This window comes from Callorhinchus milii, unplaced genomic scaffold (assembly GCF_018977255.1).
Source record: "Callorhinchus milii isolate IMCB2004 unplaced genomic scaffold, IMCB_Cmil_1.0 Scaffold2, whole genome shotgun sequence".
Lineage (NCBI taxonomy): Eukaryota > Metazoa > Chordata > Chondrichthyes > Chimaeriformes > Callorhinchidae > Callorhinchus > Callorhinchus milii.
In genome coordinates, this window is record NW_024704743.1 from 16,966,150 (window position 1) to 16,992,921 (window position 26,772).

The window sequence follows — 26,772 nt, forward strand, 5'->3', positions numbered from 1 at the left end:
GCTGGTGCGAGCCAATCAGAGGGCCTCAGTCTTGTTCACATTCAACTGTAGGAAATTTGCCCTCATCCAGGACTTGATGTCCAACAGGCAGTCTGTCAGGACAGCAGTGGTCCTGGAGTTGAAAGTGGAGGCAGAAAGATAGAGTTGGGTGTCATCCGCATACATATGGAAGTTGACTCCATGTCTGCGGATGATGGCACCAAGGGGGAGCATGTAGATATTAAAGAGGAGAGGGCCAAGGACAGAGCCCTGGGGGACACCAGATGTGACAGTGCAGGGGCTGGAGGAGAAACCGTTAGAGGCAACAAAGTGGAGATGGTGAGATAGGAATCGATCCAGGCAAGGGCAAGTCCGCGAAGGTTAAGTAAAGAGGAGAGGCGGTGTATGAGGATGGAGTGGTCGACAGTGTCGAAGGCGGCAGAGAGGTCGAGGAGGACAAGGAGGTAGAGGGAGCCCTGATCACAGATGTTCAGAATGTCATTAGTGACTTTGACCAGGGCTGTTTCCGTGCTGTGGGCAGCGTGGAAGCCGGATTGGAGGGGTTCAAAGAGGGAATGGCGAGAAAGAAAGGAGCGGAGCTGGGACGCAACATCTCATTCCAGGACCTCACACTGACACATTCAACACCAAACTTACATTTGTAAAGCGCCTTTCACGTCGGGAGGACATCCCAAGGCACAGAGGCAGACACACTCACACAGAGACTCACACAGACTCACCTCGTACACGCTCACACATACATAAACTTACCTGATACCCACTCACACATGCACATACAGACACACTTCATACAAACACATGCAACATCAAACATTCATGCAGACACACACGCACAAATTCAAACATACACACACACTCTCTCAAACAGACGTATATACATTCTCACAGACATGCACACAGATGAATGATTAAGTGCCTCATACACAATTTCTATGGATTTATCCACAGCATTTCAATGACATATCCCAATAATCACTTGTTAGCATTGTCATGGCAACAGATAGTTTCTTATCCCTTTGGGATGTGATGAAGCAGCTTCTCTTCATGTACGTTGCAGCTGTTTGTCTGGCAGAATCTTTTTCTCTTTACAAAATATAGAATATTAAGATAATACAAAATGGATCACTCTATAGCTGATAAATGATATAGCCTGACAGATTTTATTTCTCATCAAAACTAAACATTATCAATTATGTCAAAACACTTCAACGTAAGTCCACAGTTTCAGTAAATCTTGTCAAGTGCGTTGAGGTGTTCTCTTGACATGAAAGGTGCTATGTCAAATAAATGATTATCATTATTAATAATAAGAATACTGTAAATTCTATTCTAATAGCTTGCCATCATTTACATTACTGAGGTTATGTTTATGTATGGTTACGTCACCAAAGCAAAATTGGTAATCACAGCACTACCAAGAATTTATGTTGGTTTGTTTAAATTGACTAATGGTTCACAGTTCACTTAGAAGTTTATTGTATTACATCAGTTTGTTTGGCATCAGTCCACATAGCTTAACAACCTTGTTTTTAAACAGACATTTAAGAAATGTCTTACACTGTTAAGATGTCACAAGATTAATTTGAGTTACAGTAAAACCCAATTTTGAGACCCAATTACTGGACCACTAGGGTCAAAAACAAGTGGGTCTCAATCTGGATTCATACAAGATTCAGAAATATGGGGCAGCCCAGGTGGTATAGTGGATGGAGCTGCATCTTATGGATCAGGAGCTTGCTGCTTCCCATTCCTAGTCTGTGCCCAGTTTGCTCGACTCCTCCATGACTACACTTCCCAACTGTCGAGGCTGTGGGGTGGCCCTCATCAATCAAACCTCCCTTGGTCTGTACCCCTACTCCTCTGGCTGTTTCCACGCATTTACACACCTCACCCTGTACCATCCCTCCCTCTCTCAAAATTCTCCTAGTCTACCGCCCCCTCAACCCCCATCCCGACCCACCCACTCCCAACCTCTTGGCTCTTTCCTCAAGGATATCTCCTGTCTCCTCTCATCCCGACTGCTTCACAAATGCCCTCTCATCCTTGGACCTTCTCTCCCTCTGGCCTTCCGCCCACAGCGATCTTGATGCAGCCGTCAAGCTACAAAACAATTGCCACTCCTCTAATTCCCTTCTCCCATGGAGTCCTGTAGCTCAGTGGTTAGAGCACTCGCTTTGCAAGTGAGAGACTTGAGTTCAATTCCCGGCAGGTCAGGGCGAAACCTTGGGCAAGTTTCCTTACTCCACACACCTAATAATAATCCCTCCAAAAAAATAAAACAATAATAAATTGGTCATTTTCAATCCATGATTGTTTGTGGGACATTGCTGTGCGCAATTGGCTGCCGCGTTCGCCCACAAATATACAGTCAATTCACTTTACAGTATATTCTGTGAAGCGCTTTGGGACATCTAGAAGACGTGAAAAGCGCTATATCAAATGCAAGGATTATCATTATTATTATTGTCCCCCTGAAATCCAGAACCATATCCACACCTACCAGCTCCCACTAGTACAGTAGTCATTTCCACTCCCTCAAATCCCAAACCCAGTTGCTCGAGCGCAGATGGCACAAATCCAGCCTCACGGTTCATCTCCAACTATGGCTCGAGCACCTTCACACCAACCACCGCACTCTGTCGCAAGCCAAAACTGCAATCCACCACCTCTTCCACGCGCCCCATTAAGCACCCTCAATCCTAACATCAAATGTCAAGCGCAAAGAGGTCTTAGATTTCTTTATGTTCAAGGTAGAAAACATCTGGCTGACCGCCTTTTCCTCTTGCCCCATGTCCCTCAACCCCCCGCCACCCCCCACCTACCTGCACTCTTTAGCCCCCATCCCTCCTGACTCCCTCTCATCTTCCATCACCTGAATGAAACCCACCAGCTATTCCTCGACCCCCCCTCAACCACTCAGCTGCTGGCCACTCAACTCACCCTCCTCTGCCCACTGCTGGCAGACATGATAAATCAGTCCCACTCCCATTCAAAACAGCTGTCATCACCATCCTCCTTAAAAAACCTAATTTTGATGCACTACCGTCCCATTTCAAACCTGCCCTTCCTGGTCAAAGACCTAGAACATAGTGGTGCAAAATCAACTTCGCTCACACCTCTCCCTCCACTCCCTACTCGAACCCCTCCAGTCCGGTTTCTGCCCTGCCCACAGCACAGAGACAGCACTCGTCAAAGCAACAAATGATGACTAGGGCTGCCTCTGCCTTCTTGTCCTCCTGGAGCTCTCCACTTCGCTTGACACAGTCAACCACTCCATCCTCCTCCACCGCCTCTACTCCCTCATCCACCTCAGTGGGACCGCACTTTCATGGTTCGAGTCCTACCTAACCAACCGCCAGCATTTTATCTCACCCAATGGTTTTTCTTCTCGCCCCTGCCCAGGGTCCACTTGCAGGGTACCCCAAAGCTCCATCATTGGCCCCCTTCTTTTCCTCATCTACGTGCTCCTCCTTGGAGATGTCACCCACAGACATGCGGTCAACATGTATGCGGATGACACCCAAATCTACTTCACATCCTCCAGCTGTGATTCACAATCTGCTGATATCCTGTCAGCTTGTTTGACGGACAACAAAGCCTGGATGAGCGCAAATTACCTGCAGTTGCATATCGACAAGATGGAAGCCATATTCTTTGGCTCCCGTCAACGTCTTCTCTCATGCGGTTCTGAACTCCTCAACCTACCCGGGCTCTCCCTCAGACTCTCTAAACCCACGCGCAACTTAGGAGTCAGTTTCCATCCCCAGCTTTCCTTTCTACCACACATCCGTTCCCTGATTGTTTTCCACCTCCGCCACATTCACCACCTCTGTCCATATTTCACACTCACAGCAGCCAAAACCCTCGTCCATGCCTTCATCACTTCCCAGCTGGATTATTCCAATGCCCTCCTCGCTGGTCTCCCCAGCTCCACCATACACAAAATCCATTTAATTCAAAACAACGCTGCTCGGATACGCAGCCTTACAAAACTCTCATCCCCATCACACCAGTCCTTGCCAGGCTCCACTGGCTCCCAATCACCGAACGGATCAATTTTAAGATCCTCTCGTTCATTTCCTTACCTGCTTACCTCCCATTCCGACATCCGCTGCCTCCGCTCGGTTGGCTCCAGCCTCCTTTTTGTCCTTCATGCCCTCCATTCCTTCTTCAGTGGCTGTGCCTTCAGCCACTACACCCCAAAACTCTGGAACTCTCTCCCTCACTCCCTCCGCTTTGCCCCCTCCTTCCCAACCTTCAAATCCCATCTAAAGACTTTCCGGTCAGTGCCCCCTCCCTCTCCCTCTGGCTCATTGTCAGACTCCGCTACTGTGAAGTGCTCCGGGATGCTACCCCGCATGAAAGGCGCAAGTTATTGTTTTTGTTGTAAGCTTTCATTAAGCTTTAAGATTCACTAACCTGTGTTTCACATTCTGCGGTCCCCAATCCTTGGCTCTTGCCAAGCTGCGCCTAATGCTTTCCGGAATTAGGTAAACAGGATGCGTCCCTCTAGGGAGAGAGTGCGCATTCCATTCCTACAATCTATCTCTGGGATTTTCATGTGAAGGTGGGATACATAGAAATCTCAGCTTGATTTGTATACTCTTAAGCATGGTAATAGGTTTCCGCATGTGTCAGACACCCGGCTGACAAAAAAAAACTGGAGGATGCACATTGGCACCTGTCAGATGCTAACATATTTACAGTAGGTGGACTTCACCAGATTGTATTCTGATGTTGACTGTTCCTCTTGTGAATGTAAACAAAATGATCACCTTTACATACATCAAACTGACAATTTAAGTAAATGATACAGGATGATAAGCTGGATTGACTTATTATTGTTATAATATGCTGGCTACAGCAAACCCCATCACCGTGGGACTAAGTCACAAATTGAACACAACATCCTCTTTCCACAGGGTGAGAAGGGTGAGCCTGGGGCATCCATTGCTGCAGATGGCTCTTTGATGGCGTTGACAGGAGTGCAAGGACCAAAGGGCCAAAAGGTAGTTAAAAACCGAGAGGGAGGAAGCATGAGAGAACTTTTTAATTTCAAATCTAATAAAAGTTTGCTAATATACTGATTCCAGAAATGTTTTACTTTAAACCTCAGCTGTTGACCAGATATCGGCAATTTATTTCTCTTACAGGGTAGTCCAGGTTTCATGGGACCCCAAGGACCTATGGTAAGATGTGGATTATATTGCAATTCTCATTTTATTGCACGCCTTCATCTAGTATTTGAATAATTTAATTATAAATCTTGAATATATTACAGAATGACTGATCCTTACTGGTATTTAATCCTAGCTATTATTTTTTGTTGGTCTGGCACGAGCTTGCAAAGAGTCTCATGACTCTCGGTGCAATCTGTTTTGGTTCGTGTTTTCTGGAAAGGATCATGTGGCTGTGGATTTTTTTTGTTCAACCCTAAAGTGCAGCGTTTAACAGCTGCTCCAAAGTGCCAAATGAGTACCAGTCAATGCCGAGCACTCAAATGAAAAGTGCTGAGAACGAGGAGTTGGAACAGGCTGATCTAGAAATTCGCTGAGCACCTTATGACCTTCAGTTGGTTCAAATGGGAGGAAGTGAACATTAAGTCCAGAATTAATTGTTTTATGCAAGAGGATGGTGACCATGTGGAGAAAATTACCAAGAAAGCAGATGAAGGTGGACAAAGTTGACAATTTCAGGAAGGAATTAGGTAGATATCAATCGCAGTGAAGATTGATGGAAATCAGCAATAATATCTAAGAAAGTGGGACTGTCCTGGCCATACAGACAATAATATTTTTTTCCTGATCCGATGCTCTTATGTCTTAAATGAAGTGTTTGATCTGGTGGTTCAGTTGCTGTCCCATTGAAAACGAAAGAAGCAATTCAGTCCCTGGACTCACACACCAAGTGTGATAGGTTTCACAAGTTCAGACACAAGCTACTCTTCAGTCAGATGCTACTCAGCTTTGCTCATCGCGCAAATGAGTCAGCCTCAACGCCCGCACTAAGCTTCGTGAACCAATCACCCCCATCCTCGCCCAGCTTCACTGGCTTCCCGTCCCCCAGAGGATCGAGTTCAAGATCCTTATCCTCGCCTTTAAAGTCCTCCACGATGTTACTCCTCCCTATCTCTGTGACCTATTAGAACTTCACTCTGTTCCATGTGCCCTCCCCTGCCTTCTCCACTATCAGTGGTCAGGCATTCAAGCTTTCTGCCCCACCATCTGGAATTCCATCCCAGAGCCTCTCAACCCTTGCCCTCTTCCTTGCCTCCTTTAAGGCCCATCTCAAGATCTTTATTTTCAATTGTGCCTTCGGTCATCTTCCCTCCTCTGATCCTAACCCGCAGCTCGGGTGCAAACCCCTCATTATCTAGCACCTTGGGACATCCTCCTGACGTGAAAAGTGCTATTTAAAGGTAATTTGTTGTTGTTCACCCCATAATAGTAATAATAATCATAATAATCCTTGCATTTGATATAGCGCCTTATCACGTCTTCTAGATGTCTCAAAACGCTTCACAGGATATACTGTCAAGTGAATTGTCTGTATATTTGTGGGCAAAATGCAGCAGCTAATTGCGCACAGCAGTGTGACAGATTTAACCCCTAACAGGTTAACACTCACAGCGCTTGGGTGCAGTTCTGGGTTGTAATGACATATGGCCTAGGAAGAAAACCTAGGGGTTTTCTAATATTAACACAAGATTCCCCTGTTTATTTGAAACAAAAAGACTATTTGAGGGTTCAGTTCTTGTTGAGAAATGTTATAACTCGACAGTGTTTGTTTTTTAGGGTCCAAGAGGATTTCCTGGATCAAAAGGGGAATTTGGCCTGCCGGGTCGACTTGTAAGTGATATACATTACAAACCGAGGCCAAATTCAATCCTTGTAAAGGAAACAATGAAAACCTAATGCTTTGATGTGGTCTTTGCAGGGTCGCCCTGGAAAACACGGAGTTCCGGGTCAAAAAGGTGAAGCTGTAATATCACAAGTAAGAATGTTTCTAAACAAGAATATTTCTAGGAAGCAAACATCAGAGCACTTGTTGGAGACTTGTTTTGAGAATCTGAAGCAAACCAGGTTGCTTTGTCCCTCCATTGGCTGCTGTCTTGATTTCTCTCCATCACTGCCTCTCAGACACATCTTAGGCCTAAAATTCCTCATGGTCTTAGTTGCCCGAATCTTTGGGATTAGCATGTTTCTGTGTCACAAGAACCCTGAAACAAGAAAAGCCCATTTAGTCCATCAAGCCTGCTCCTGCCATAGGTCATAATCTGTCCATCGTGGCCTCTACACCATTATTTATAATCTAGCGTCAGCAAGGTAGAACTCATTGCTGTGGGTCAGAGAGTTATTGGTTTAAGATAATAGACATTGGAGATCACTGTCTCGGCAGACACTCAAGTGCGGCGCTGTGGGAGAGTTACTTTGTCACTGGCACAACCGTTTGGATGAGATGTTAAACCAAAGTCCTGTTGGCCTGTTTTTTCCCCAGGTAAACGCTCAAGATCCTACAATGCTATTTGAATATAGAAGAGAGTTTCTCATAGGCACTGACAAGCGTAATGACAAGCGAAAACAAAGAGAGAAGAGAGCCTTAGTTAGGAACCTGGCATAGCAGGAGGGATAATTGAGAGCTAAAAGGATGTGTTTCCATTTCAGGGTAATCCAGGGTTACCAGGTCCTCCTGGACTTCCAGGCCCTCCGGGACCTGTTCTCAATTTAAAAGGGGTAAGGCCATTTTATATACTATACAATGCTCGTCATTCTTATATCTGTTCTGATACGTTTCTTTGCAAACTTTTACTTTTTTTTAAACTGAATCATTTATATATTTTGTTACTTGCTTGTCTTTTATTTACCAATCCGTTTTCCTCCACATCTGAATAGACAGTTTTCCCGGTCCCTCCCAGACCCCACTGCAAAATGCCTGTAAGTTCAACCACCAATAATCTGATTACAGACTGTGAGTTAAAGATGCTACAGACGATATTTAACTTCAGATTTTTCACACGGGCAAAATGGAAACCTGTAATGAAAGCAGGTTAATGCCTCACACGGGATCTCCCCGAGGCCATCTTTTCCTTTGTACAGAGTTGCCTAAAAGCTCCTGTCTCTCTGCTTGTTGCCTGCCTTGATCGCTTTGGCTTGTACCTTAATGCTTGAAAAGTAAGTACAGTATTGTCTCTCGTAAAAGTTACATCAGACTCTAATAAAGATCATTCTAATGGACTGGTCCTTATAATTGGTGGACCCAACAAAGGGAGAACCTAACATAATAGTAACACACTGATATTGGTGACGAAAGGATACTGACCTTCTGCTACATTTCCTAAGTGCCGATTGGCAGGGTTTGCACACTTTGCCATTTTTGGGGTGAGATTTGTGACATTTCAACCATATCAAATCTGTTACGAAACGTCGCACATATTTCCATCCATTTCTAAAGACTGGACACTTTCCATTTCATCTCCCTCTCCCCCTCCCCAGACACCATCAGCACAATGATTACACCTGTGAGTTCCTCTGTTCCAAGCGCTCAAACACCTGCCCCAGGATTCAAAAACAAGGTGCCACCGGCTTTCCCAGTTTCCAAAATGACAATGAGGTATTCTCAGATTGTGTATAGGAACAAAAAAAAATACAGAAGTCAGAACTGGGTGGGAAGCCTTTAGAAAACATGGAAATGTCCGAGTTTCTGAACAGATTTCACATCCAATCTATCGTGCAGTGTTGCAAATTTGAGCCCAGTATTGCATGTTAACCTTTTGTTTTAAAGGCAACTTTTCCATACATGCCAATCAAATGGAACTATTGCACGGCAGCTCAGTGTGAATATTTATCTCACAAGCCTTTCAGGTCTGGTAACAAGGTTCTCACTACTGCATCCTCTGGAAGGCTAGCTCAGGGTCGTAATAGCGACTCCTTTTTTTTAAAGTTACTTATGTTATTAGTCACGTTAGTACTTTTCAGTACATTCACTACAAAACTGAACAAAGCCTTTTCAGATCATTTGTACCAATAATGATATTGTTGTAACCAAAGCCTAACTCATTATCTCAAATTGTTTGCAACAGTCTTTCTAATGATACAATTTAGGCCATGTATTAAAAGCAAGTGAGTAACCATAGAAAATTTTTGTATCAGAAATGTGGAAAACCTTGTCAAAAGACTTTGAAAAGAGCATGATATCAAACATGTTGCCAGCATGAGGCATGGTATTCTAACAAAGACAGACTGACTCCAGGTTTGTACTTGCATTGTGTGCTTTGTGTTGAATTGAGAGACACACTGTCTTGGATGTTATCAGAGACCGTACAATGCTCAGTTCCTGGTAACTTCCTTGTTTCTCCAGTTCTGTTTGAAATGGAACTGTTCAGTACAGTGGAGATAAACACAAACCTGATTTAAATCTAAAACAATTGCACTGCCATTCACAACAACTCCTATTAGGTCGGATTTCCTGATCAAGTCTCCAATTGCAGTACCACACTTAACAGTAATTGCTATAAAATGCTTTGAGACATTTCATGGTTATAGGCGTTCTATCAAATGCCAGGATTATTTATATTGTTCTTCAAAACAACACAGGAACAAGAGTAGGCCATTCGGCTCATCATAACTGACCCACTATTTTCCGAGATCATTGCCAATCCACAACTCAGTCCTCCTCCCCACCCTCTCTCCATATCCCTTAATATCTCCGTCTATCAAGTATTTATATGCCATTGACAATTTCCAATTGACTCTGCTTCCACTGCCCTCTGGGGAAGTGAATTCCACACGTCCCACCACCCACTGTGTGAAAATTGTTTCCTTATTTCAGTTTTAAATGGTTTAGCCTCAAGTTTAAGACAATGGTCTCTAGTTTTCAATTCTCTCACCAGAGGAAACAGTTGATCACTCTTCAGCCTGTCAATCCATTTATAATTTAATACACCTCGATCAGATTACCCCTCAATCTTCTGTACACGAGAGAAACAAAGTGATTATCAGGATTCTGCTGCATATTTATTAAGCTGCTTGTGTTTTTGCTGTTTGAGCAGCTTACAAAATATGAATGAATTCATTTGCAAATCTAATTGCAATGCTGCAGATCAAATGTTATTAATATTTCTTTTTTGCAAAAAAAGAAAGGTTCCATTTTATTTTAAGCTCTTGGAGGGGATGACCTATATCTGTGTTTTGATTCTAACGTTAAAGACTTATTTTCTACAAATTAATCTGGGTTTGTATTAGAGGTTCAATGGGTGTAGTGTTAACTTCATTAGAATCTGTTGTCTCCCTTTTTATTAGGTAAATGGCGAACCTGGACAACAGACAGCCATTAATTTCCTGGGTAAGGTGTTTGTCATATATCCAACCCACTACAGTATATTGAAGGGATTTTCTTCAAATTAAATATAAATGGCCCGTGTTATAGTGAGGGAACATGAGATTCTTCCTCAATTGTTCAACCTCCATGTATGAATGGACAGTGGACAGGAAACACCTAAGGATAGTATTCCTTTAAGAACTGCCTTGTGCCTTGGCTGGCCAATTGGTCATTACTTTTATCCATCTGAATAACATATGACTGATATTATGCAACAAATTACACTTGTTTAGCGTCCTTCACATCAGAAAGACATCCCAGGGAGCTGGACAGTCAGGGTTTTTTGGACACGAGCTGGGATATGGGGTCCGGAGGGGTGGAGGGCAGAGGGCTGGGAGGGTGGCCGAAGGTACGGTCGAGAGAAGGGTCTTTAGACTGGACTTGAAGGAAGCAATAAAGGAGGTGAAGCGGAGGGATTGCAGGATAGAGTTCCAGACTGTGGGGGCAGAGACGCTGAATGCCCAACTCCCAATGGTGGGGCGGGAAGTGCGGGGGACCTGTAGCAGGCCGGTGTCTGCCGAGGGAGGGAGCAGACGGGCTGATATGCGGTTAGGAGGTCATAGAGATAGGGTGGAGCAAAACCATGGAGGGCTCTGAAGTGAGAACAAGGGCTTTGTACTCGATTCTCTGTGGGATGGGATTCTAGACACACAGAAACTGTCTAATTTTGTTTTTGGTGGTAAACTTAAAGTGAACGTAATGTAATAGTCTTTGGCATGGTTTCACTCTTTCAAAGGATCTAAAACTGCATTGCTAAGATAGATGCTGTACTTATTTTTATTTTTTGCATATGATTGGTTGACTGAAGTTCCAAATCTGCTCCAGTTAAGGTATCTTTGGCTTCAATCACCATCTGGTTGCGAAATTGACACGAGTTATAAAATTACAATACCTAAAGCTGTGTCTGGGTTTCACTTATCTCAGCAAATCACTCCGTTACCAAAGGAACCATCCACTTTGATGATCTGCAGGGTGTGCACGATATGGCACTAACATTGCACAAAGTCTTACTGTTCCCCAGGAATAAAGCACAAGGCACTCATTCGCAAGTCCAGGCAATGATTTGGTCAAACCCGTTATTGAGCAGGCAGAGCTGCACAACAAATCTCTAAAGGAGGATGGGGTATGTGTAGGGGGACAGGGAACAATCCCTGGACACGACTTGTCTTATTGCTTCAATTTAGCATTGGGTTAAACAAAAGTGCTCCCCAGTCTTCTTCTCACTTTGATGGCTTACATTTCCCATCCTCTTTCATGAAGATTACAAATCAGATCCCAGTAGTTTAGCATTTTCAGTAACAAAAAGAACCATTTCCTTACTATGATGTGGGATTTTTTTTTAATTGTAAATCTCTGGAATGTTTCGACCAGCCAGAGAGGTTGGACTGGGGGGGGTTATAATTCTCCAAAACCCACTAGACCCCACCCCCCCATAAAAAAAAGACGAGAGCAGTGATGGCCAGCCTTTTTTAGTTGGCCAACAAAATAAATGTTCTTGATTGAATATTTCTTGATTAATGCCACAAAGCAAGAAATACTCAATCAAGATAAAAACAGATTCACTAGACTGGTTCGAATGTTCGGAGGGCCACATCTTGATGGTCAAACAGGCCACTTCCAGCCCAAGAGACATGGGTTGGCCACCTCTGGACTAGAAACTTAAAGCAAGGCTTTAAAAGAAGCTTTAAGCAAGACTTTAAAAGAAGCTTTAAGCAATATTATGGAAAAACTCAAAGAAAACATTCAAGGTTATCTGTGCTTCTAAATTGCCCAAAGGAATAAACCAGTCTTGTAGATTGGTTTATGAAAAACACATAAACAGATTTTATCTGTAAAACTGAGTACAGGGTATTTGATTCCTGGAACAGTCACATACTCATTGTCTACTATTTTATGATTACATCATCATGTCTCAGGCATCTCATTAACCAGTGAATGGAGAATTTCCCCACCTCCTTGTGTCCACACAATCCATAATACTATCCAGCCTCTGGGATTGACTGAACCTCAGGCCCGCTCCACCATTAGCGGTCGGGCCTTCAGCCTCTCTGCCCCACCCTCTGGAACTCCATCCCACATTCCCTTCACCTCGCTCCCTCCCTTGCCTCCTTCAAGGTACATCTCAAGACCCTCCTGGTTGACCGTACCTTCGGCCACCCTCCTACCCTCCCTGCCCTCTAACCTCCCTTATCCCACCCCCCCATGCCCGCTTGGGTCCAAATCCCTGACTGTCCAGCACCTTGGGACATCCTCCTGACATGAAAGGTGCTGGACAGATGTAATTTTTTATTGTATTTTGTATGACATGTCGAGAGACGAGAGGGAGCAGAAACCCAAACTGCTCTCGTGTAGCAAATGAGCAGTTGAGGATGAAAACTTCACCTAGTCTTAGTCTGTAATAACAATTTGCATTTATATGGCACCTTTCATGTGGGATGTCTCAGAGCACTTCACAAAGATCACCAAGCAGGAGGGGAAGGGGACCATATGTGTGGATCAGCGTGGCTCAGTTGGTAGCATTTTCACTGCTGAGTCAAACGATTGTGGGTTCAAGCCTCATGTAGAGAATTTACATAATCTAGGAATTTACAGAATCTACTCCAAAACAGTTCTGGGGGTGTGTCACATTGGTGGAGGTGCCATCCTTCAGAGGAGACATTAAACTGAGATCCTGTCTGTCACGTGTAATTAGCACGTTTCTAAACCAAATGGATTCTACCGCATATTCAACATCATATTAAAGGTGCTAATAATAACCACACCCTCTGAGGCCCAACTTTTCTCATGAATTTAACTTTGACTCTAGAAATTTATAACACAGAAGAAGGCCATTCTTGTCTGTAACCATTCAGACACCATTTTATGTTGTGTCCATTCAGCTATTTGAAAGAGCTATCCATTCAATCCTATGTACCTTCCTTTTCCCCAATACCTTCTTTAGATATCTATCCAGTTCACTCCTGAAAGCTAGCCTGGATCTTGTCTCAACTACAGCAGGAAGGGCATTCCACGTCCTAACAACCTTCTTGTGTAAAACAAATCCTACTCTTCCCACTTTGCTCCCTTGCTGACTACCGTATCTTAAATAAGATACAATTTTAGATAAGGCAATTGTCTTAATTCAGTCTTAATTTGGAAAACATTTTTTCACACAGTTCTTTAAATGAACAAGCTTCCAAATTACTGGGCTTCACTTTCAATCAGTGTTACGTTTTAGTGCCTCAAATGGAATTTCCCCATGATAATCACACGTCAGCAAAGGTGTTAGACTTCAATGTTAACTCACGTGACTGAATTTAAGAATTTTCCACAATTCTGCAGAAACTTAAATTTTAGGGCAAAATAAAGTTAAAGTCATGAAGATTGTTGACGCACTGGCTTCCAAACTGGATCACAAACCATTCTGGCTCAGAATCGTTTCTTGCAGTACAACATATGTAGAACATTTGTTCTAAGATAATTTAACTGCCCGAGACGCTAGCCAGTATGAACGGCACAATATTAATGCAAGTTGTTATTATTGTTGTAATGTTTTGAATTGAGTTGAATAATAATTTCTCTCTGTTTCACTCCCGAAGGTCCAAAGGGACAGAAAGGTTCAGTGGGCTTTCCTGGAAACGGTGGTAGTAAAGGTGATAAAGGGGACCAGGGCTCACCGGGGCCACCAGGTATCTAACTCTTTTGTTACATTAAATCCCAGAAAATGTTCACCTGCCCCCTCCAGCCCCTGCAATTTAAACACTGACTGCGCTTTTTAGAGCTTTCAAACTATTGTCTTTTAAATAACAATTATTCTCTGTGATTTTTCAAACATTGCTACTTAACTTGGAATCAGAGAAACATTTTGAGGTTCCCAAGTACCTGAAGTCACAGTGGGGATTTTAATAGCTATGAGATTTAATTATACCCTGCAGCAATTTAATTTCACTGCTGTGCTTCTGAGGTAGGTGTTGTCTGGGATTTTACCTGAAAACAACACCTGAAGGGTTTCCTCTTCAACCGTGCTTACGGTCACTTCCCCTCTATCCTTGGCTCAGCATTAAGCACTGCCACTGTTAAGCGTTCCGAGATACTACCTGCATGAAGGGTGCGATATAAATGCAAGTTGTTTTTTGTTGTCTATCTCGGCAGCCAATTGCGCACAGCAGTTTACTAATGTCTTTACTGGGGAATGTAAAACTAACATGCTGTGACAGATGGGAAGACCTGGGAGGGGATTTTTGTGGAGATTCTGACGGGCCAACAAAATCCATTAAATATTTAATAGTGTTTTCTGCTTTTTTTAGGTCCTTATTCATTCCTTGGCAGTTATGGGAATGGCCACAAGGTAAGCAGTGTCTGGTTTCCTAATGAAATGTTAAGTGAAGTGGTGGCTTTGATTAATATTTCCTTTCAGTAGTGTTCGTAGTGCTATGTGGAGCTGGACTGTGAAGTACAGGGAGAAAAAGCCTTCCTGTTCATAAGTGAGCGCTGAGCGAGTCGACTTCCCATCACAGAAGGCTTAGCCTTGCAAAGTGGTGTCATTTTCCAGTGCGGCTCAGTGTTTTGTGCGCTCGGGGTGGAAAATGAGCAGTGTGTGAAAGATCATCATCCTGTAATAATTCTGACAAGGCGAGATACCCTGCTCCCGGAGGTGTCCCACTACAGCAACTACCTACCATAGAGAACCTCCCCCCTCCCTCCCAACTTAATTAAAAGGCTCATACCCAAAAGCCGGTCGACTGAGTGGTGTGCTTGTCTTGTTGATCTTTCAGTGCTCAATCATACCAAACCTGATGCGAGTGTAGAGGGTGGGGGGGTGGGGAGACAGTTGTTGCCTTGTGACAGTTGTTGCTGAGGAAGCGACTAAGATCGGAAAAATTTACAGCTGTTGTGCCATCATCCTTGTCCTTTGACAGTCTTAACTTTAATCCTCGATTATCGAAAACAATTCAAGCAGAGTTAAACATCTTCAAATGTTATTCTCGACTTCAAAGGGTGAAAAAGGAGATGGCGGGGCCATGGGGCCGAAAGGTGACAAGGGAGACTCGGGTGGCTTGTTCATGCCAGGTTCCCGCGGACCTACAGGACCTCCTGGGAGACCTGGCCCAGTGGTAAGTTTGTTCATTTGTTTATATAAATATAACTGTAATCTTTGATTATTAACCCATTCAAACTGAATAAACATCCTGAAACCTTATTCTCAACTTCAAAGAGTAAAGAAGGAACTCTCAATTTGTTCGGGATGCTCTCGATTTCTCGTGTGTCAGAGTCCTGGCTGATCAAAAAAAATATAAACTTATTCCTTTAACAATGCTCAATGTGTCACTGTTCAGAAGTACATTGTTTTGTGGTTTCTGTGATAGAATTTGAAAGTGGCTTCATTGTTTTTACCCTAGGAGTTAATTGTCCGTTGTCTCACTATGTAAGTGGGAACATAGACTGTTCTGTTAACACTGTTTATATATAAAAATATTGAACCTGTCACCAAATGGCACGACTTTTACCAACAGCTGCGATGGGGTGACCAATTGTGGTGCATGTTTTGAAATGTGAAATAATAAATCCATGGGCCAAGCCTAATAAATATTTTCCAATTCTTTTCCCCAAATGCACACAAAGTTGGAGGAAGAAAGGGAGAGGAAAACGTAAGCGACTGAAACTCATCAGTGAAATGGCAAAATGCTAAGTTGCCACTCTCACTGCAGGGCAAGAAATTAAGCCAGAAAAAATCATAGGAATAATATCAATACTCCTATACTTCAGTATTGCACCTTTAACATCAAAACTTCTTGAAGTGCTTGATATTTAAATGCCATCAGAATTAATGGGCACTCACGGCAGCCATTTTGCACACAGCAATATCCCACAAACAGCCAAGAAGTGAATGACCAGTTTTATCTGGGGTATTGTTGGCCAGCACACTGGGAGAAACTACCTTCTTTTCAAATAGTGTTTGCCATGCAGTCTTTAATGTCCACCTAAACAGGCAGATCAGACTGTTTTATGCAGTTCTTAAAAGAGCCTACAGAAAACCAGCTACAAAATTAAGACTGAATTAAGACTTTGCCACATTTTGATAAATAAAATTAAGTAAATTCAGGCCCAGGTGAAATTACTCCCTCGCTGTGTTTACTTTTCACAGGTTACTGAAATTATTATTAAGATTTACTTTGGTATTTTACAGAAAAAAAGCGCTTTGCAGAATATACCGTAAAGTGAATTGACTGTGTATTTTGTGGACGAAAAGCTGCAGCCAGTTGTGCACAGCCGTGTCCCACAAACAGACGTGGATTGAGTGACCAAATATTTTTACATTTTTTTTACAGGCGTGTGGAAACTTGTGTTATTTTACATTTTTAAACAATGGTGTTAAGAACATTTGAATCCTACGGGTGTATTGGAGAGAGCAGAAATATTGATTGCTATATTCATAGAATCTGCTCACTTGACTTGCAAGAGAAAAGAAGTTCCACCCTTTCAGTGAGTCACTTCCAGATGTGGTGTTTTCAGAACTTAGTTCATGCAGCACGTCTGGACTTTGAGCAAATAGTCTAGACTGAGGCTCCAATACAGTGCTAAGGAATCCCTGCATTGTCAGATGTACCGTCGTTAGACACGAGACAGAGTGTCCTGTCTGCTCTGCTCAGATGGATATTAAAAGATCCCATAGCAATATTTGACCCCCCCCCCACCCCAGTGTCCTGGCCAACAATCTTCCTGGTCCAATTGGTCATTCACCTCATGGCCATTTGTTCGACATTGCTGTATGCAAATTAGCTGCCAAATACGGTATTAATAAATATAATAATCCTTGCATTTGATATAGCGCTTTTCACGTCTTCTCGACGTCTCAAAGCGCTTCACAGAATAGACTATAAAGTGAATTCACCGTATATATTTTGCGGGCAAAACGCGGCAGCCAATTGCGCACAGCAGTGTCCCACAAACAGTCGTGGATTGAAAATAACCAATTTATTATTGTTTTGTTTTGGAGGGATTATTATTAGGCGTGTGGAGTAAAGAAACTTGCCTAAGGTTTCACCCTGCCTGGATTTGAACCCAGGTGTCTCGCTTGCAAGGCGAGTGCTCTAACCACTGAGCTACAGGACTCCATTGTATTATGCTATAGTGCTATATCATTGTGCTGTAGAGCTATATCAAACGCAAGGATTATAAGAAACGAAGCAATCTTTATTCTCAGTAACTAACTTTTTTCATTTGGCTCACAATGAAGAACTTCCTTCACAAACCGGATGTACCTCATGTAGCAGGCTGCTGCTTTAGCTCCCAGGTGCTCAGTGCTTCTGCACGCCAGCAATATGTAATATAATCAAAAAAACATGTGTCTATTCCACCACAGTAACGTTCTTTTCCGCTAGTCTGAAGTCTTGAGTCCTGCTGCTGGAAATATGCATTCCAGTGTGACGTTATGTGGGATTCTGTCTCACCAAGGCTTTGAAACACAGGCTAAAGTTGGTGGTAAGCAATGAATTCTGATTCCAAACAACAACAACAAAATTACATTTATAGAGTGCCTTTCATGTCGGGAGGACGTCCCAAAAACATTCAACTAATGGATTTAACTCCACCACATGCAGTCATTAATAATAATGGTAAATTGCTCAACATCAACACTTGAAAATCTTTTATAGGAAACATTATTTTCTTATATTGTGCCAATTCTTGGGATATATTATTGAACTCATTTTCTTACAATATTAGCAAAGTGATTTCCATGATTTATGGTCACATGTTTTGAAACATAAATATCAGAGTAATTGTGCAAGCAGTTTTGTGGTCAATTGCTTGCTCCCCACTCAATACCATTCCCTAAAGTGAAAAATGTGACATTTCATAACTGTTTCAATATGCTCACATTAGTTATTTTTGCATCTCCAAGGAGCCGTCATCCCAATCCCAATTCCCTGCTCTTTCCTCATACTCTAAATTTAATCATAGAAACGATTTGGTCAACCGTTCATCTGTCTATCCAAAAAAGTAAATAAATAAGTACCAAGTCATTGGCTGAATCCCAATTTACTTGCCTTGTTCACCACTTGTCATTTTTATAATAATAATAATGTTTCACTGCAAGTCTCGCCCAGCTCACTCAGAGTTACAGTATGGTGTGGTATTTTGTGGTCTTTAATTGTATTCCAACCTAGGCGTGTAAAGCTTCCTCCATTACTGCAATGTGATTTTCCTTCTAACGTGGTGTAATTTGATGTTCATTTTCTGAATATTCAAACTTCCACATTGCCTGAATGTTCCATTTATTTCTTTGTCTTTCTACTGTCTAGCATGGTCAAAACTGATGTATGTACTCAATGCATGTGAGAAGGTCCACCTTATTGAGGTGGCTACAGTATGTTCTAAGCAGTCATCCCATATTGGATAATGGAGTATTTATTTGTGTTTAGAGTTCAATATTCTTCAAAGAACACTACTTACAGACATAACCCAATGTTCTCCAAGAGACAACATCAATTGGGATGTTTAAAAGGAAGGTATATTTATAGTTGGGGCAATAATCTGCTGAACTAAGGGTTTCAAGGGTATGCAGAAAAGGCAGAGAAAATAGGTTTAGAAGATCTATTATGATCTAATAAATGGGTGGAAGACGCTTGATGGGCTCAAAGGCCAACTTTCTACCTAACTTTTATTAAAAATGACCCGATGTTTGTTGTAATGCGTGCTGTATGTAATAAATACATGCTTTGGGTTGACTTTAGTTCTATAAAAGACATGCGATTCTAGCCCTATGCTTTCCCAACCTGTAGAACTCTGTAATATGGAGGAAGGGCGATCAGTAGGAGGCTCTAAAGGTTATTGTTGTATGTCATGTTAACTGCAGGATGCCTTGGCAGTGTTAGATTGGGCCATTTGTCGTGACTCACATACCAGCCTGCCTACATGTGATGTGTGTTGAAAGTTGTCAGCTAGTAATGAACAGCTCAGGGATTCCTCCGTTGGGAGGGTAACTGATTGACGTCTTGCTTACATAGACCCATCTGCTGGCACTTTGTTAATGGCTTGGGCAATCTGCGCATCTGCTTGGCTGCCTTCAATAGTCAATACAAGTGGCAACAACTTGTATATTAAAAAAAAGTGTGTTCAAATTCAGTTCACTTGCTTTAGCTCATATTAAGGACAGCTCATCTCTTTCATTTATCTGAGTAATCTGGGATTTTTAAAAATGTTTTTCACCATTGTCCATTGATGTCAATGTTTTGATTCCTCATTTAAAGTTGCCTCTTTTCCGTCACTAATACTTCTGACATATTGATACCACTTAGACCACAGTTTGATATGATGGGCAGAGCCAGTACCCCATGCATTGTAACTTGAGGTTTTCACCCAGTGAGCTACCTCTGCCTCCAAAACAATCACTCCTTTATGACTTGCGCTATAGAGCTTAATAATTTGGTTTAAGACACTATCATTCAGAGACGATAAAACATTCATCTAGTTTGTGAGAAAGTTCTCAACTCGCATGTTATTTGCTGAATAGTAAAAAAAATTAATTTGCCCCACAGGGACCCAAGGGGGAATCTATCGAGGGACCAATGGGACCACCAGGGAGATCTGGTGTCCCAGGATCCCCAGGTTACGGGATTGTAGGACCACCAGGACGACCGGGACCCCCGGGATCCCCAGGAGCAGCGGGGGTCTTTGGATCAGGTAAGCCTGTCTCAAATGTCCATTTTCATTGCTACAAAATGACATTTCAGTGCAATGGATTTGGAACGATGGAAGTTCATGACACAAGGCCAGGGGTTTAGTTTGCAGTGATCAGCAACAGAAATTTCTATATAACCAATCTTGCAGAATATTAATAGGAACATATGAACAGGAGTAGGCCATTCAGCCACTCGAGTCTGTCCGCCATTCTATTAGATCATGGCTGATGGCTGTACCTCCACTCCAATTACCTGCCCTTGCCCCATAACCCTTAATACCCTTACCTAACAAAAAATATATCCACCTCAGTCTTGAAAATTTTAATGGATCCAGCATCCACAGCCTTTTGGTAGAGAGAGTTCCAGATTTCCACTACCCCTTGCATGAAAATTTGTTTAAATTTAAATAATTTAAATAATTTAGATTTAAATTCAAGTTTGGCTCACTGCTAGAACTGTGCTTTGACATCGACTTCTGACCCGCCACTGCCTTTAGCCACAATCTAGCTTCAGAGAAGCAGAAACAAAGATCAGCATTCAAGCAGGGACCCAGCTCCAATGCTTCTTACAAGATCCAGAGTTTGACTTTATTTTTATTTATAAGAGGGGGTGGAGGAGGGAGAAGCCGAACCTCTCCAGAGAATTATGCATTTAGTTCCACTCAAAGACATTGGGGTAACTGGGGAAAGGACAGGATAGAATTACAACAATAACAAATTGCATTTACATTGTGGTTTCACATTGGGAGGACGTCCCATTCGAGGGTTTGGACCTGAGCTGGGGGTTGAGTTCGGGAATGGTGGGGGCCAAGAGGTGGGGGGGGAAGATGACCAAAGGCGCAGTCAAAGAGGAAGGTCTTGAGACAGACCTTGAAGGAGGCGAGGTAAGCATCGAGGCGAAGGGACTCTGGGAAAAAGTTCCAGAGAATGCGGACAGAAAGAGTGAAAGCCTGACTGCCAATAATGGGGTGGGCAGGCCAGGGGGCATGAAGTAGCCAAGCGAAAGGAATGAGCGGGTTGGTAGAGTTTAAGGCCACAGAGGTGGAGTGGGTAAACCTGGAGGGAAGTAAAAGTGGGGTCGAGGATCTTGAACTTACAGTTACAAATTGACTTTCCGTGCAGAAACATAGAAAGGTGCATATCCTGATATCAGCATGAATTCAGAGATGGACTTTTTTTTAAAAAAATTGTCCAATTCTGAGATGATGGGCCAAATGGCCTTCTTCTGTGCTGTAGACCTGTATGGTTAAAAAATATTCTAAGCAGATTTGTCAGTATTACAGAGTAATACAATTAGTACAGCAGCTCAAAACGTTCTTTATATTTTCAGCTGTTGCGCTTCCAGGCCCCCCAGGACCACCGGGACCACCAGGACCACCAAGCACAGGAAGCCCAGTAAGTTGAAAGATAAGCGTAAGAATCTTTACAACCATTGTATTTCCATTTTTATATCACTTTATCACATTGAAACATCCCAAGGCATTTCACAGGTAGTTGCTGTCAGGTGCTATCACTGTTTTTGTAGGAAGCCATTTTACACATAGCAAGATCCATCCCACAAACAGCCAAGAGGTCAATTTATCTCAGAAAACTCCCTTCTTTTCTCAAATGGCGTTGTTGCCCACCTAAAGAATAGGAAGTTGGGACCTCAAACAGTTGATCTAAACAATAACATCTCTAACAAAGCAGCACTCAAGTCCTGAATTGGGCTTTGAATCCACAACCTTCTGACTAGAGGTTAGAGTGCTACCATCTGAGCCAGAGAGTGAGTCCAAATGGACCATTTACTTTTATATTCCAAATATTTGACTTGTTATTATAATGTAATTATTGTATTTTGATATAGTGCCTTATTGCGTCTTCGAGACATCTCAAAGCGCTTCACAGAATATACTATAAAGTGACTTGACTTTGTATTTTGTTGGCAAAAAGCTGCAGCCAATTGCGCACGGCAGTGTCTCATAAATAGTCATAATAATAATAATAGTGATTTTTTTTTAAACAAAGAAGGACCCAGGTAGGAGTTTTCAGAACTGACGAAGTGAAATAGTAACATTGGTTGGTTTCCTTCTGTGAGCCAAATGCATTTCTGCTAGCACTCATCCTCAGAGATGAATATGCTCCAAACATATTGTGCTTGGAGCCGAGCACCTGGGAAATATCCCCTTGACTTCAGAGTGATGATTTACGTGGCTATTTCTGAACTGCTGCATGCGATCACAGATTCTAAATATGTTAACTCTTGGATGAAGTATGCATTGATTCTTATTATCTGTTCAGTGCCATGCTCTGTACAGGAGGTGGCAACTTGGGAAATCAATAAAAGTTAGTGATTTTTTTTGGGTGGAGTTGTCAGCTGGATGTCAGACACAAGTGGAAACCCATCACCATGTTTAAGAGTATCCAAACTGAGCATTCCACTGCCAATCCATGACATTTCTAATTGCACTCAGTTTGTGAAGTTCTTTGAGATATTCTTTATCGTGTAAGATATTTTTACAAATTTTTAGCTTAATGATTAGAGCACTCGTCTCGCAAGCGAGAGGACCTGGGTTCGATTTCCAGACAGGGCAAGTTCCCTTACCCCACACATCTCTGTTTACCTAGCAGTAACTAGGAACCCGGTTGTTAGTCGATTGACAGATCGCTATTCCGGGGGTGATAATCCCTTCAAAAATATATTTTAAAATATAATAATAATAAATTGGTCACTCAATCCATAACTGCTTGTGGGACTCTGCTGTGCGCGATTGGCTGCCGAGTTTCACTCACAAAACACAGTCAATTCACTTTACAGTATATTCTGTGAAGCACTTTGAGATGTCTTGAAGACGTGATAAGACGCTATATTAAATGCAAGGATTATTATTATTATAACCTACTCAGTGGCCCCAGGCTTCAGAGAATCTTTGTTTGGATTCAAATATAAACTGAATGAGAATTAATTCGGAATTCCTCACAGATTAAGTCACATGGAGCGAGTTCAAAGAACCTGCTCCTGTCCTGAATTCCTATATGTTGAGCTTGACATAGTTATGACGTGAATACTATCACAACGCACAGACTGCATAAAATATCTGAATCTCCATTATTGTCACCAAGGATTTTTAGTGAAATTATAAAGTGAAGGGTCACCATGACATTCTCTGTTGCAAAATTTCTGAGTTTGCTATCTGTGGCTATGTCTAAACTGGTTTTGTTTCATGCATTCTGAATAGGTGACCATATTCAAGAATGTGGATCTTATGCACAAGACAACTTATATTGTGTCTGAAGGTTCTCTAGGCTATGTCTCGGAGAGAGGTGATCTTTACATCCGAGTTTACAATGGTTGGAGGAAGCTTCAGGTACCTTACAATTTCTTGGTTCAATGTGGACTTTATGATGTCTGCCACATGTGCTAAACATTTCCTTTTTATTTCTTGGCAGCTTGGCGATTTGGTTCCTGCCCCTGCTGATGATCCATTTAATGCCCTTAACTATCTCCCAGTATGTAAGAATTTTTGAACCTGCTCATAATTTTAACCAGAAATTTGAAGAAGTGAATATTTTCAAACCTTTATCCTTTTTTTCCCCTTTTGCTCCAGGCACCAAATTCCTTCCCCAAGATAAATAACGAAAAGCCAGCAGTAAGTGCATTATTTATCACATCACGGTTAATATCAAATTCAAGGTCTAGAAAATGGCGATGCTTTTCAGTATAATTTGCAAGTATACAATATTGAATTTATTCAATGAGTTAGTACATTGTAGAGCCTGATCTGACCAGCTTGGATCTGTTTGCATTCTATCTCATTGATAGGCCTCTCACGACTGACAGCTTCAGTTTGCTCTTGTAATTCCAGTGAAGCCTGGAAGGACTTTCAACTAAGTTGCCTCCATCCATCTTTCTGAAGTAGTTTTGAGTAACTTTTGTTTGAAATGAAGTTAGTGTGAATTAAATGTCGCTGCAGTAAAACAGCTTTCAAATTAAGGGAGAATTGAATACTGCAATTGAAAATGCTGCACGATCTTAAATGTTAATGACAATGGTCTTAAGGCTAAGCCTGTGAAGAATTTTGAGGCTCTGGTGTTGATTTGAAGGATTGAATGCTGGTCATTTTTTTGTATGATTGATTCGTTTTGTATTTTTATTTTACAACAAAGCTTTTATTCTGTTTTCTCTGGTAGTTGCACCTGGTTGCATTGAATACACCTCTCTCTGGTAACATGCAAGGCATCCGTGGAGCTGATTTTCATTGCTTCCAGCAAGCTCGAGCAATGGGCTCAATGGCAACTTATCGGGCTTTCTTATCCTCTCATCTACAAGACCTGTACACCATTGTGAGGAAGGCTGACAGAGTAAAGATGCCAATTGTCAACCTAAAGGTAAAGGGTTTTGGACGTCAGCTTTCACTGAATCCAGAGGCTAGAAAATGAAAAAAGTGAAATTACAAAGGCTTTTTACAATCAATTACTAAGTTCTCGACGCTTGGTTTCTATGTAAAGAAACGTCACAAATTTACCCCCATATTTCAGATCAATATTCATTAGCTGTTTTGGATATAGGAACTGGGAGCCTGAGACAATGGGGTCTTTATTAGAGATACCTGATTAAGGACAGATGATGTGTTCGCAGTGGAGTTTCTATGTGCGATAGATTTCCAATTCCAAGGAGTTCCCACTCAGATTCCATGAAAGGGGAAATCCATTTGAAATTGATGCATTTTAAACCCCAATGAAAAAACTGTGTGTTTGTGTATTGGTGGGGTGGGAGGAGGGAGAGGTGGGTGACAACACACTTTGTCTTTCGTGTGTGTGTGAGTTTAGAACTGTATAAGTGTAAGTACATGCATTTTGCCCATTTATACCTCAATCAGTCTGTTAGCTCCTCGAACGTTAGCCCAAAATATCTCCACCGTTTTTCACTTTTACACATTATTTTCAAAAGGGGGAAGTGCTCTTCGCCAACTGGGAGGCCATATTTAAAAGCCGTGCCGCGTTCGACACAAACATTCCTATTTATTCCTTCGATGGTAGAAATATCATGAAAGATCCATCCTGGTAAGTCTTTATGCCTCTGCTCGACTGGCTCAGGCCTTTTGCATGTCCCTCGTGACCTTCGTTCCACCATTGGTGGCCACTACGCCCCGAAACTCTGGAACACTCTTCCTCTATCTCTCCATCTTGCACCTTCCTTCCCCATTTTCAGGTTGCACCTATTCGAACGTACCTACGATCACCCCTCACCCCCTGGCTCGGAGTCGTGCACCACCACGGTCACGCACTCTGGAATGCTACCCAGTGTGAGAGGAGCTATATAAATGTAAGATGTTGTTGTTGTCTTCTCGAACCTCTCCATTGTTATAAACTAAAAGAAATATCCAACACCAATTTTTCCAGGCCTCACAAAATAATATGGCATGGGTCAAACGAAAACGGAGCCGGTGTCCCAACGAACTACTGTCAAGCTTGGCGGAGAGCAGACATGGTGATTACCGGGAAGGCCTCACCACTGTCAAGTGGGAAACTACTGGTTCAGCATCTGTACAACTGTGCCAATAACTTTGTTGTTCTGTGCATTGAAAACAGTTACATGCATGACCAGAGGAGGAGAAAATAAGTCAACAGCTAGATGTGAACGATTTGGGTTATATCAAGTCTACAATTTCATCAGAAAATCAGAAAATGGATAATACACTGTTATTTTCTATAAATATGTGAATGCCTGGATGATGTAAATATTGCTTTCTGATGAGATTGTAAGTTTACAGAAAGTTACATGGAAATAGAAGCCAAAGATGACATACCTCAAACTCTGCATTGGCCGATTTCAAACGTAAGCCTGATTTGTACTAATAAAGACTCCAGTTTTGCACAGTTTCCCCAACCACCTTCATTGATGCTTCGGTGCTAATAAATCAATCATGGGGTTGCTGTTAAAAATGACTATTTATCAGAGCGTTTTACTCAACTTCTACAAAGCCAAGTTGAGCTCATACAGTCATGCACATGCACTGCAAAAATACTTCAGTGTTAATACTCACTCATCTTTCATCCCAGCCTCAATCATGAAGGAACTTTGTGCAAACACTGCGAAAAATACAAGCTGTAGGTTTGTTGTAAATGTGCTGTCATTTACTGGGCTGTGTTCAGTGTGCAAATGCTTTATGATTGGTTCTAATGTACATTGTAAAACTAATCATTGATTCTTACTACTAAACTGTATAATGGTACCTTATAAAGTATTTTAATGCACATATAGGTGTTTTTAACAATGCTGTTTTCCACATTAACTGGGACTTTTCTTTAACATCTTCAAATGTTTCTGAAAGCAGTATTAAGCAAAAGTACCTACATTGTATTTATTGCTTCTACACTTCTGTATTGTATTCTTGAGTTTAACCTATTTTTACAATGCAGTTATACTACTACAAATCAATAAGCTTAACCATTTTCCCTTACAGTATTTTGTAGAAGAAAAAAGGGGCAGTAGACTATAGAACAGTAAAATTATTTCACAGTGAATTTATATCCGATTAGTATAAATTTTAGAAAAGGCATTTTTCTTTTCCAGCATAATCATTTTACCACGCAGATTATAGTACATTCCATAGGCTCCACTATCACACTAGAAAAATAATTTTTTGCATAAATCAGCAACCTTTTTAATATATGAGACAAACGTCTGAATCAGATTGTTTTGAAATGAAGGATGTTTCACACTCTGAATAAACATAATACTTTTTTTTACA

At 41.9% G+C, this 26,772-nt stretch overlaps 1 protein-coding gene across 4 annotated transcripts in view; it reads left to right on the plus strand.

Annotated features, from left to right (window-relative positions):
- The window catches only part of LOC103181551 (collagen alpha-1(XV) chain), a 166,151-nt gene extending 139,379 nt beyond the window's left edge, over window positions 1–26,772 (plus strand). For 3 of the 4 annotated variants that reach the window (XM_042332513.1, XM_007898120.2, XM_007898121.2), the window contains 18 exons: window positions 4,923–5,009; window positions 5,154–5,189; window positions 6,795–6,848; window positions 6,937–6,993; window positions 7,665–7,733; window positions 7,893–7,934; window positions 10,299–10,341; window positions 13,956–14,045; window positions 14,664–14,704; window positions 15,354–15,470; window positions 19,896–20,040; window positions 21,369–21,433; window positions 23,257–23,385; window positions 23,468–23,527; window positions 23,626–23,667; window positions 24,209–24,406; window positions 24,969–25,081; window positions 25,421–26,772. In XM_042332513.1, the coding sequence (XP_042188447.1) occupies window positions 4,923–5,009; window positions 5,154–5,189; window positions 6,795–6,848; window positions 6,937–6,993; window positions 7,665–7,733; window positions 7,893–7,934; window positions 10,299–10,341; window positions 13,956–14,045; window positions 14,664–14,704; window positions 15,354–15,470; window positions 19,896–20,040; window positions 21,369–21,433; window positions 23,257–23,385; window positions 23,468–23,527; window positions 23,626–23,667; window positions 24,209–24,406; window positions 24,969–25,081; window positions 25,421–25,640 (1,608 nt within the window). In that variant the 3' untranslated portion in view covers window positions 25,641–26,772. The remainder of the gene's footprint in view (window positions 1–4,922; window positions 5,010–5,153; window positions 5,190–6,794; window positions 6,849–6,936; window positions 6,994–7,664; window positions 7,734–7,892; window positions 7,935–10,298; window positions 10,342–13,955; window positions 14,046–14,663; window positions 14,705–15,353; window positions 15,471–19,895; window positions 20,041–21,368; window positions 21,434–23,256; window positions 23,386–23,467; window positions 23,528–23,625; window positions 23,668–24,208; window positions 24,407–24,968; window positions 25,082–25,420) is intronic. The other variant, XM_007898122.2, reaches the window with a different exon arrangement.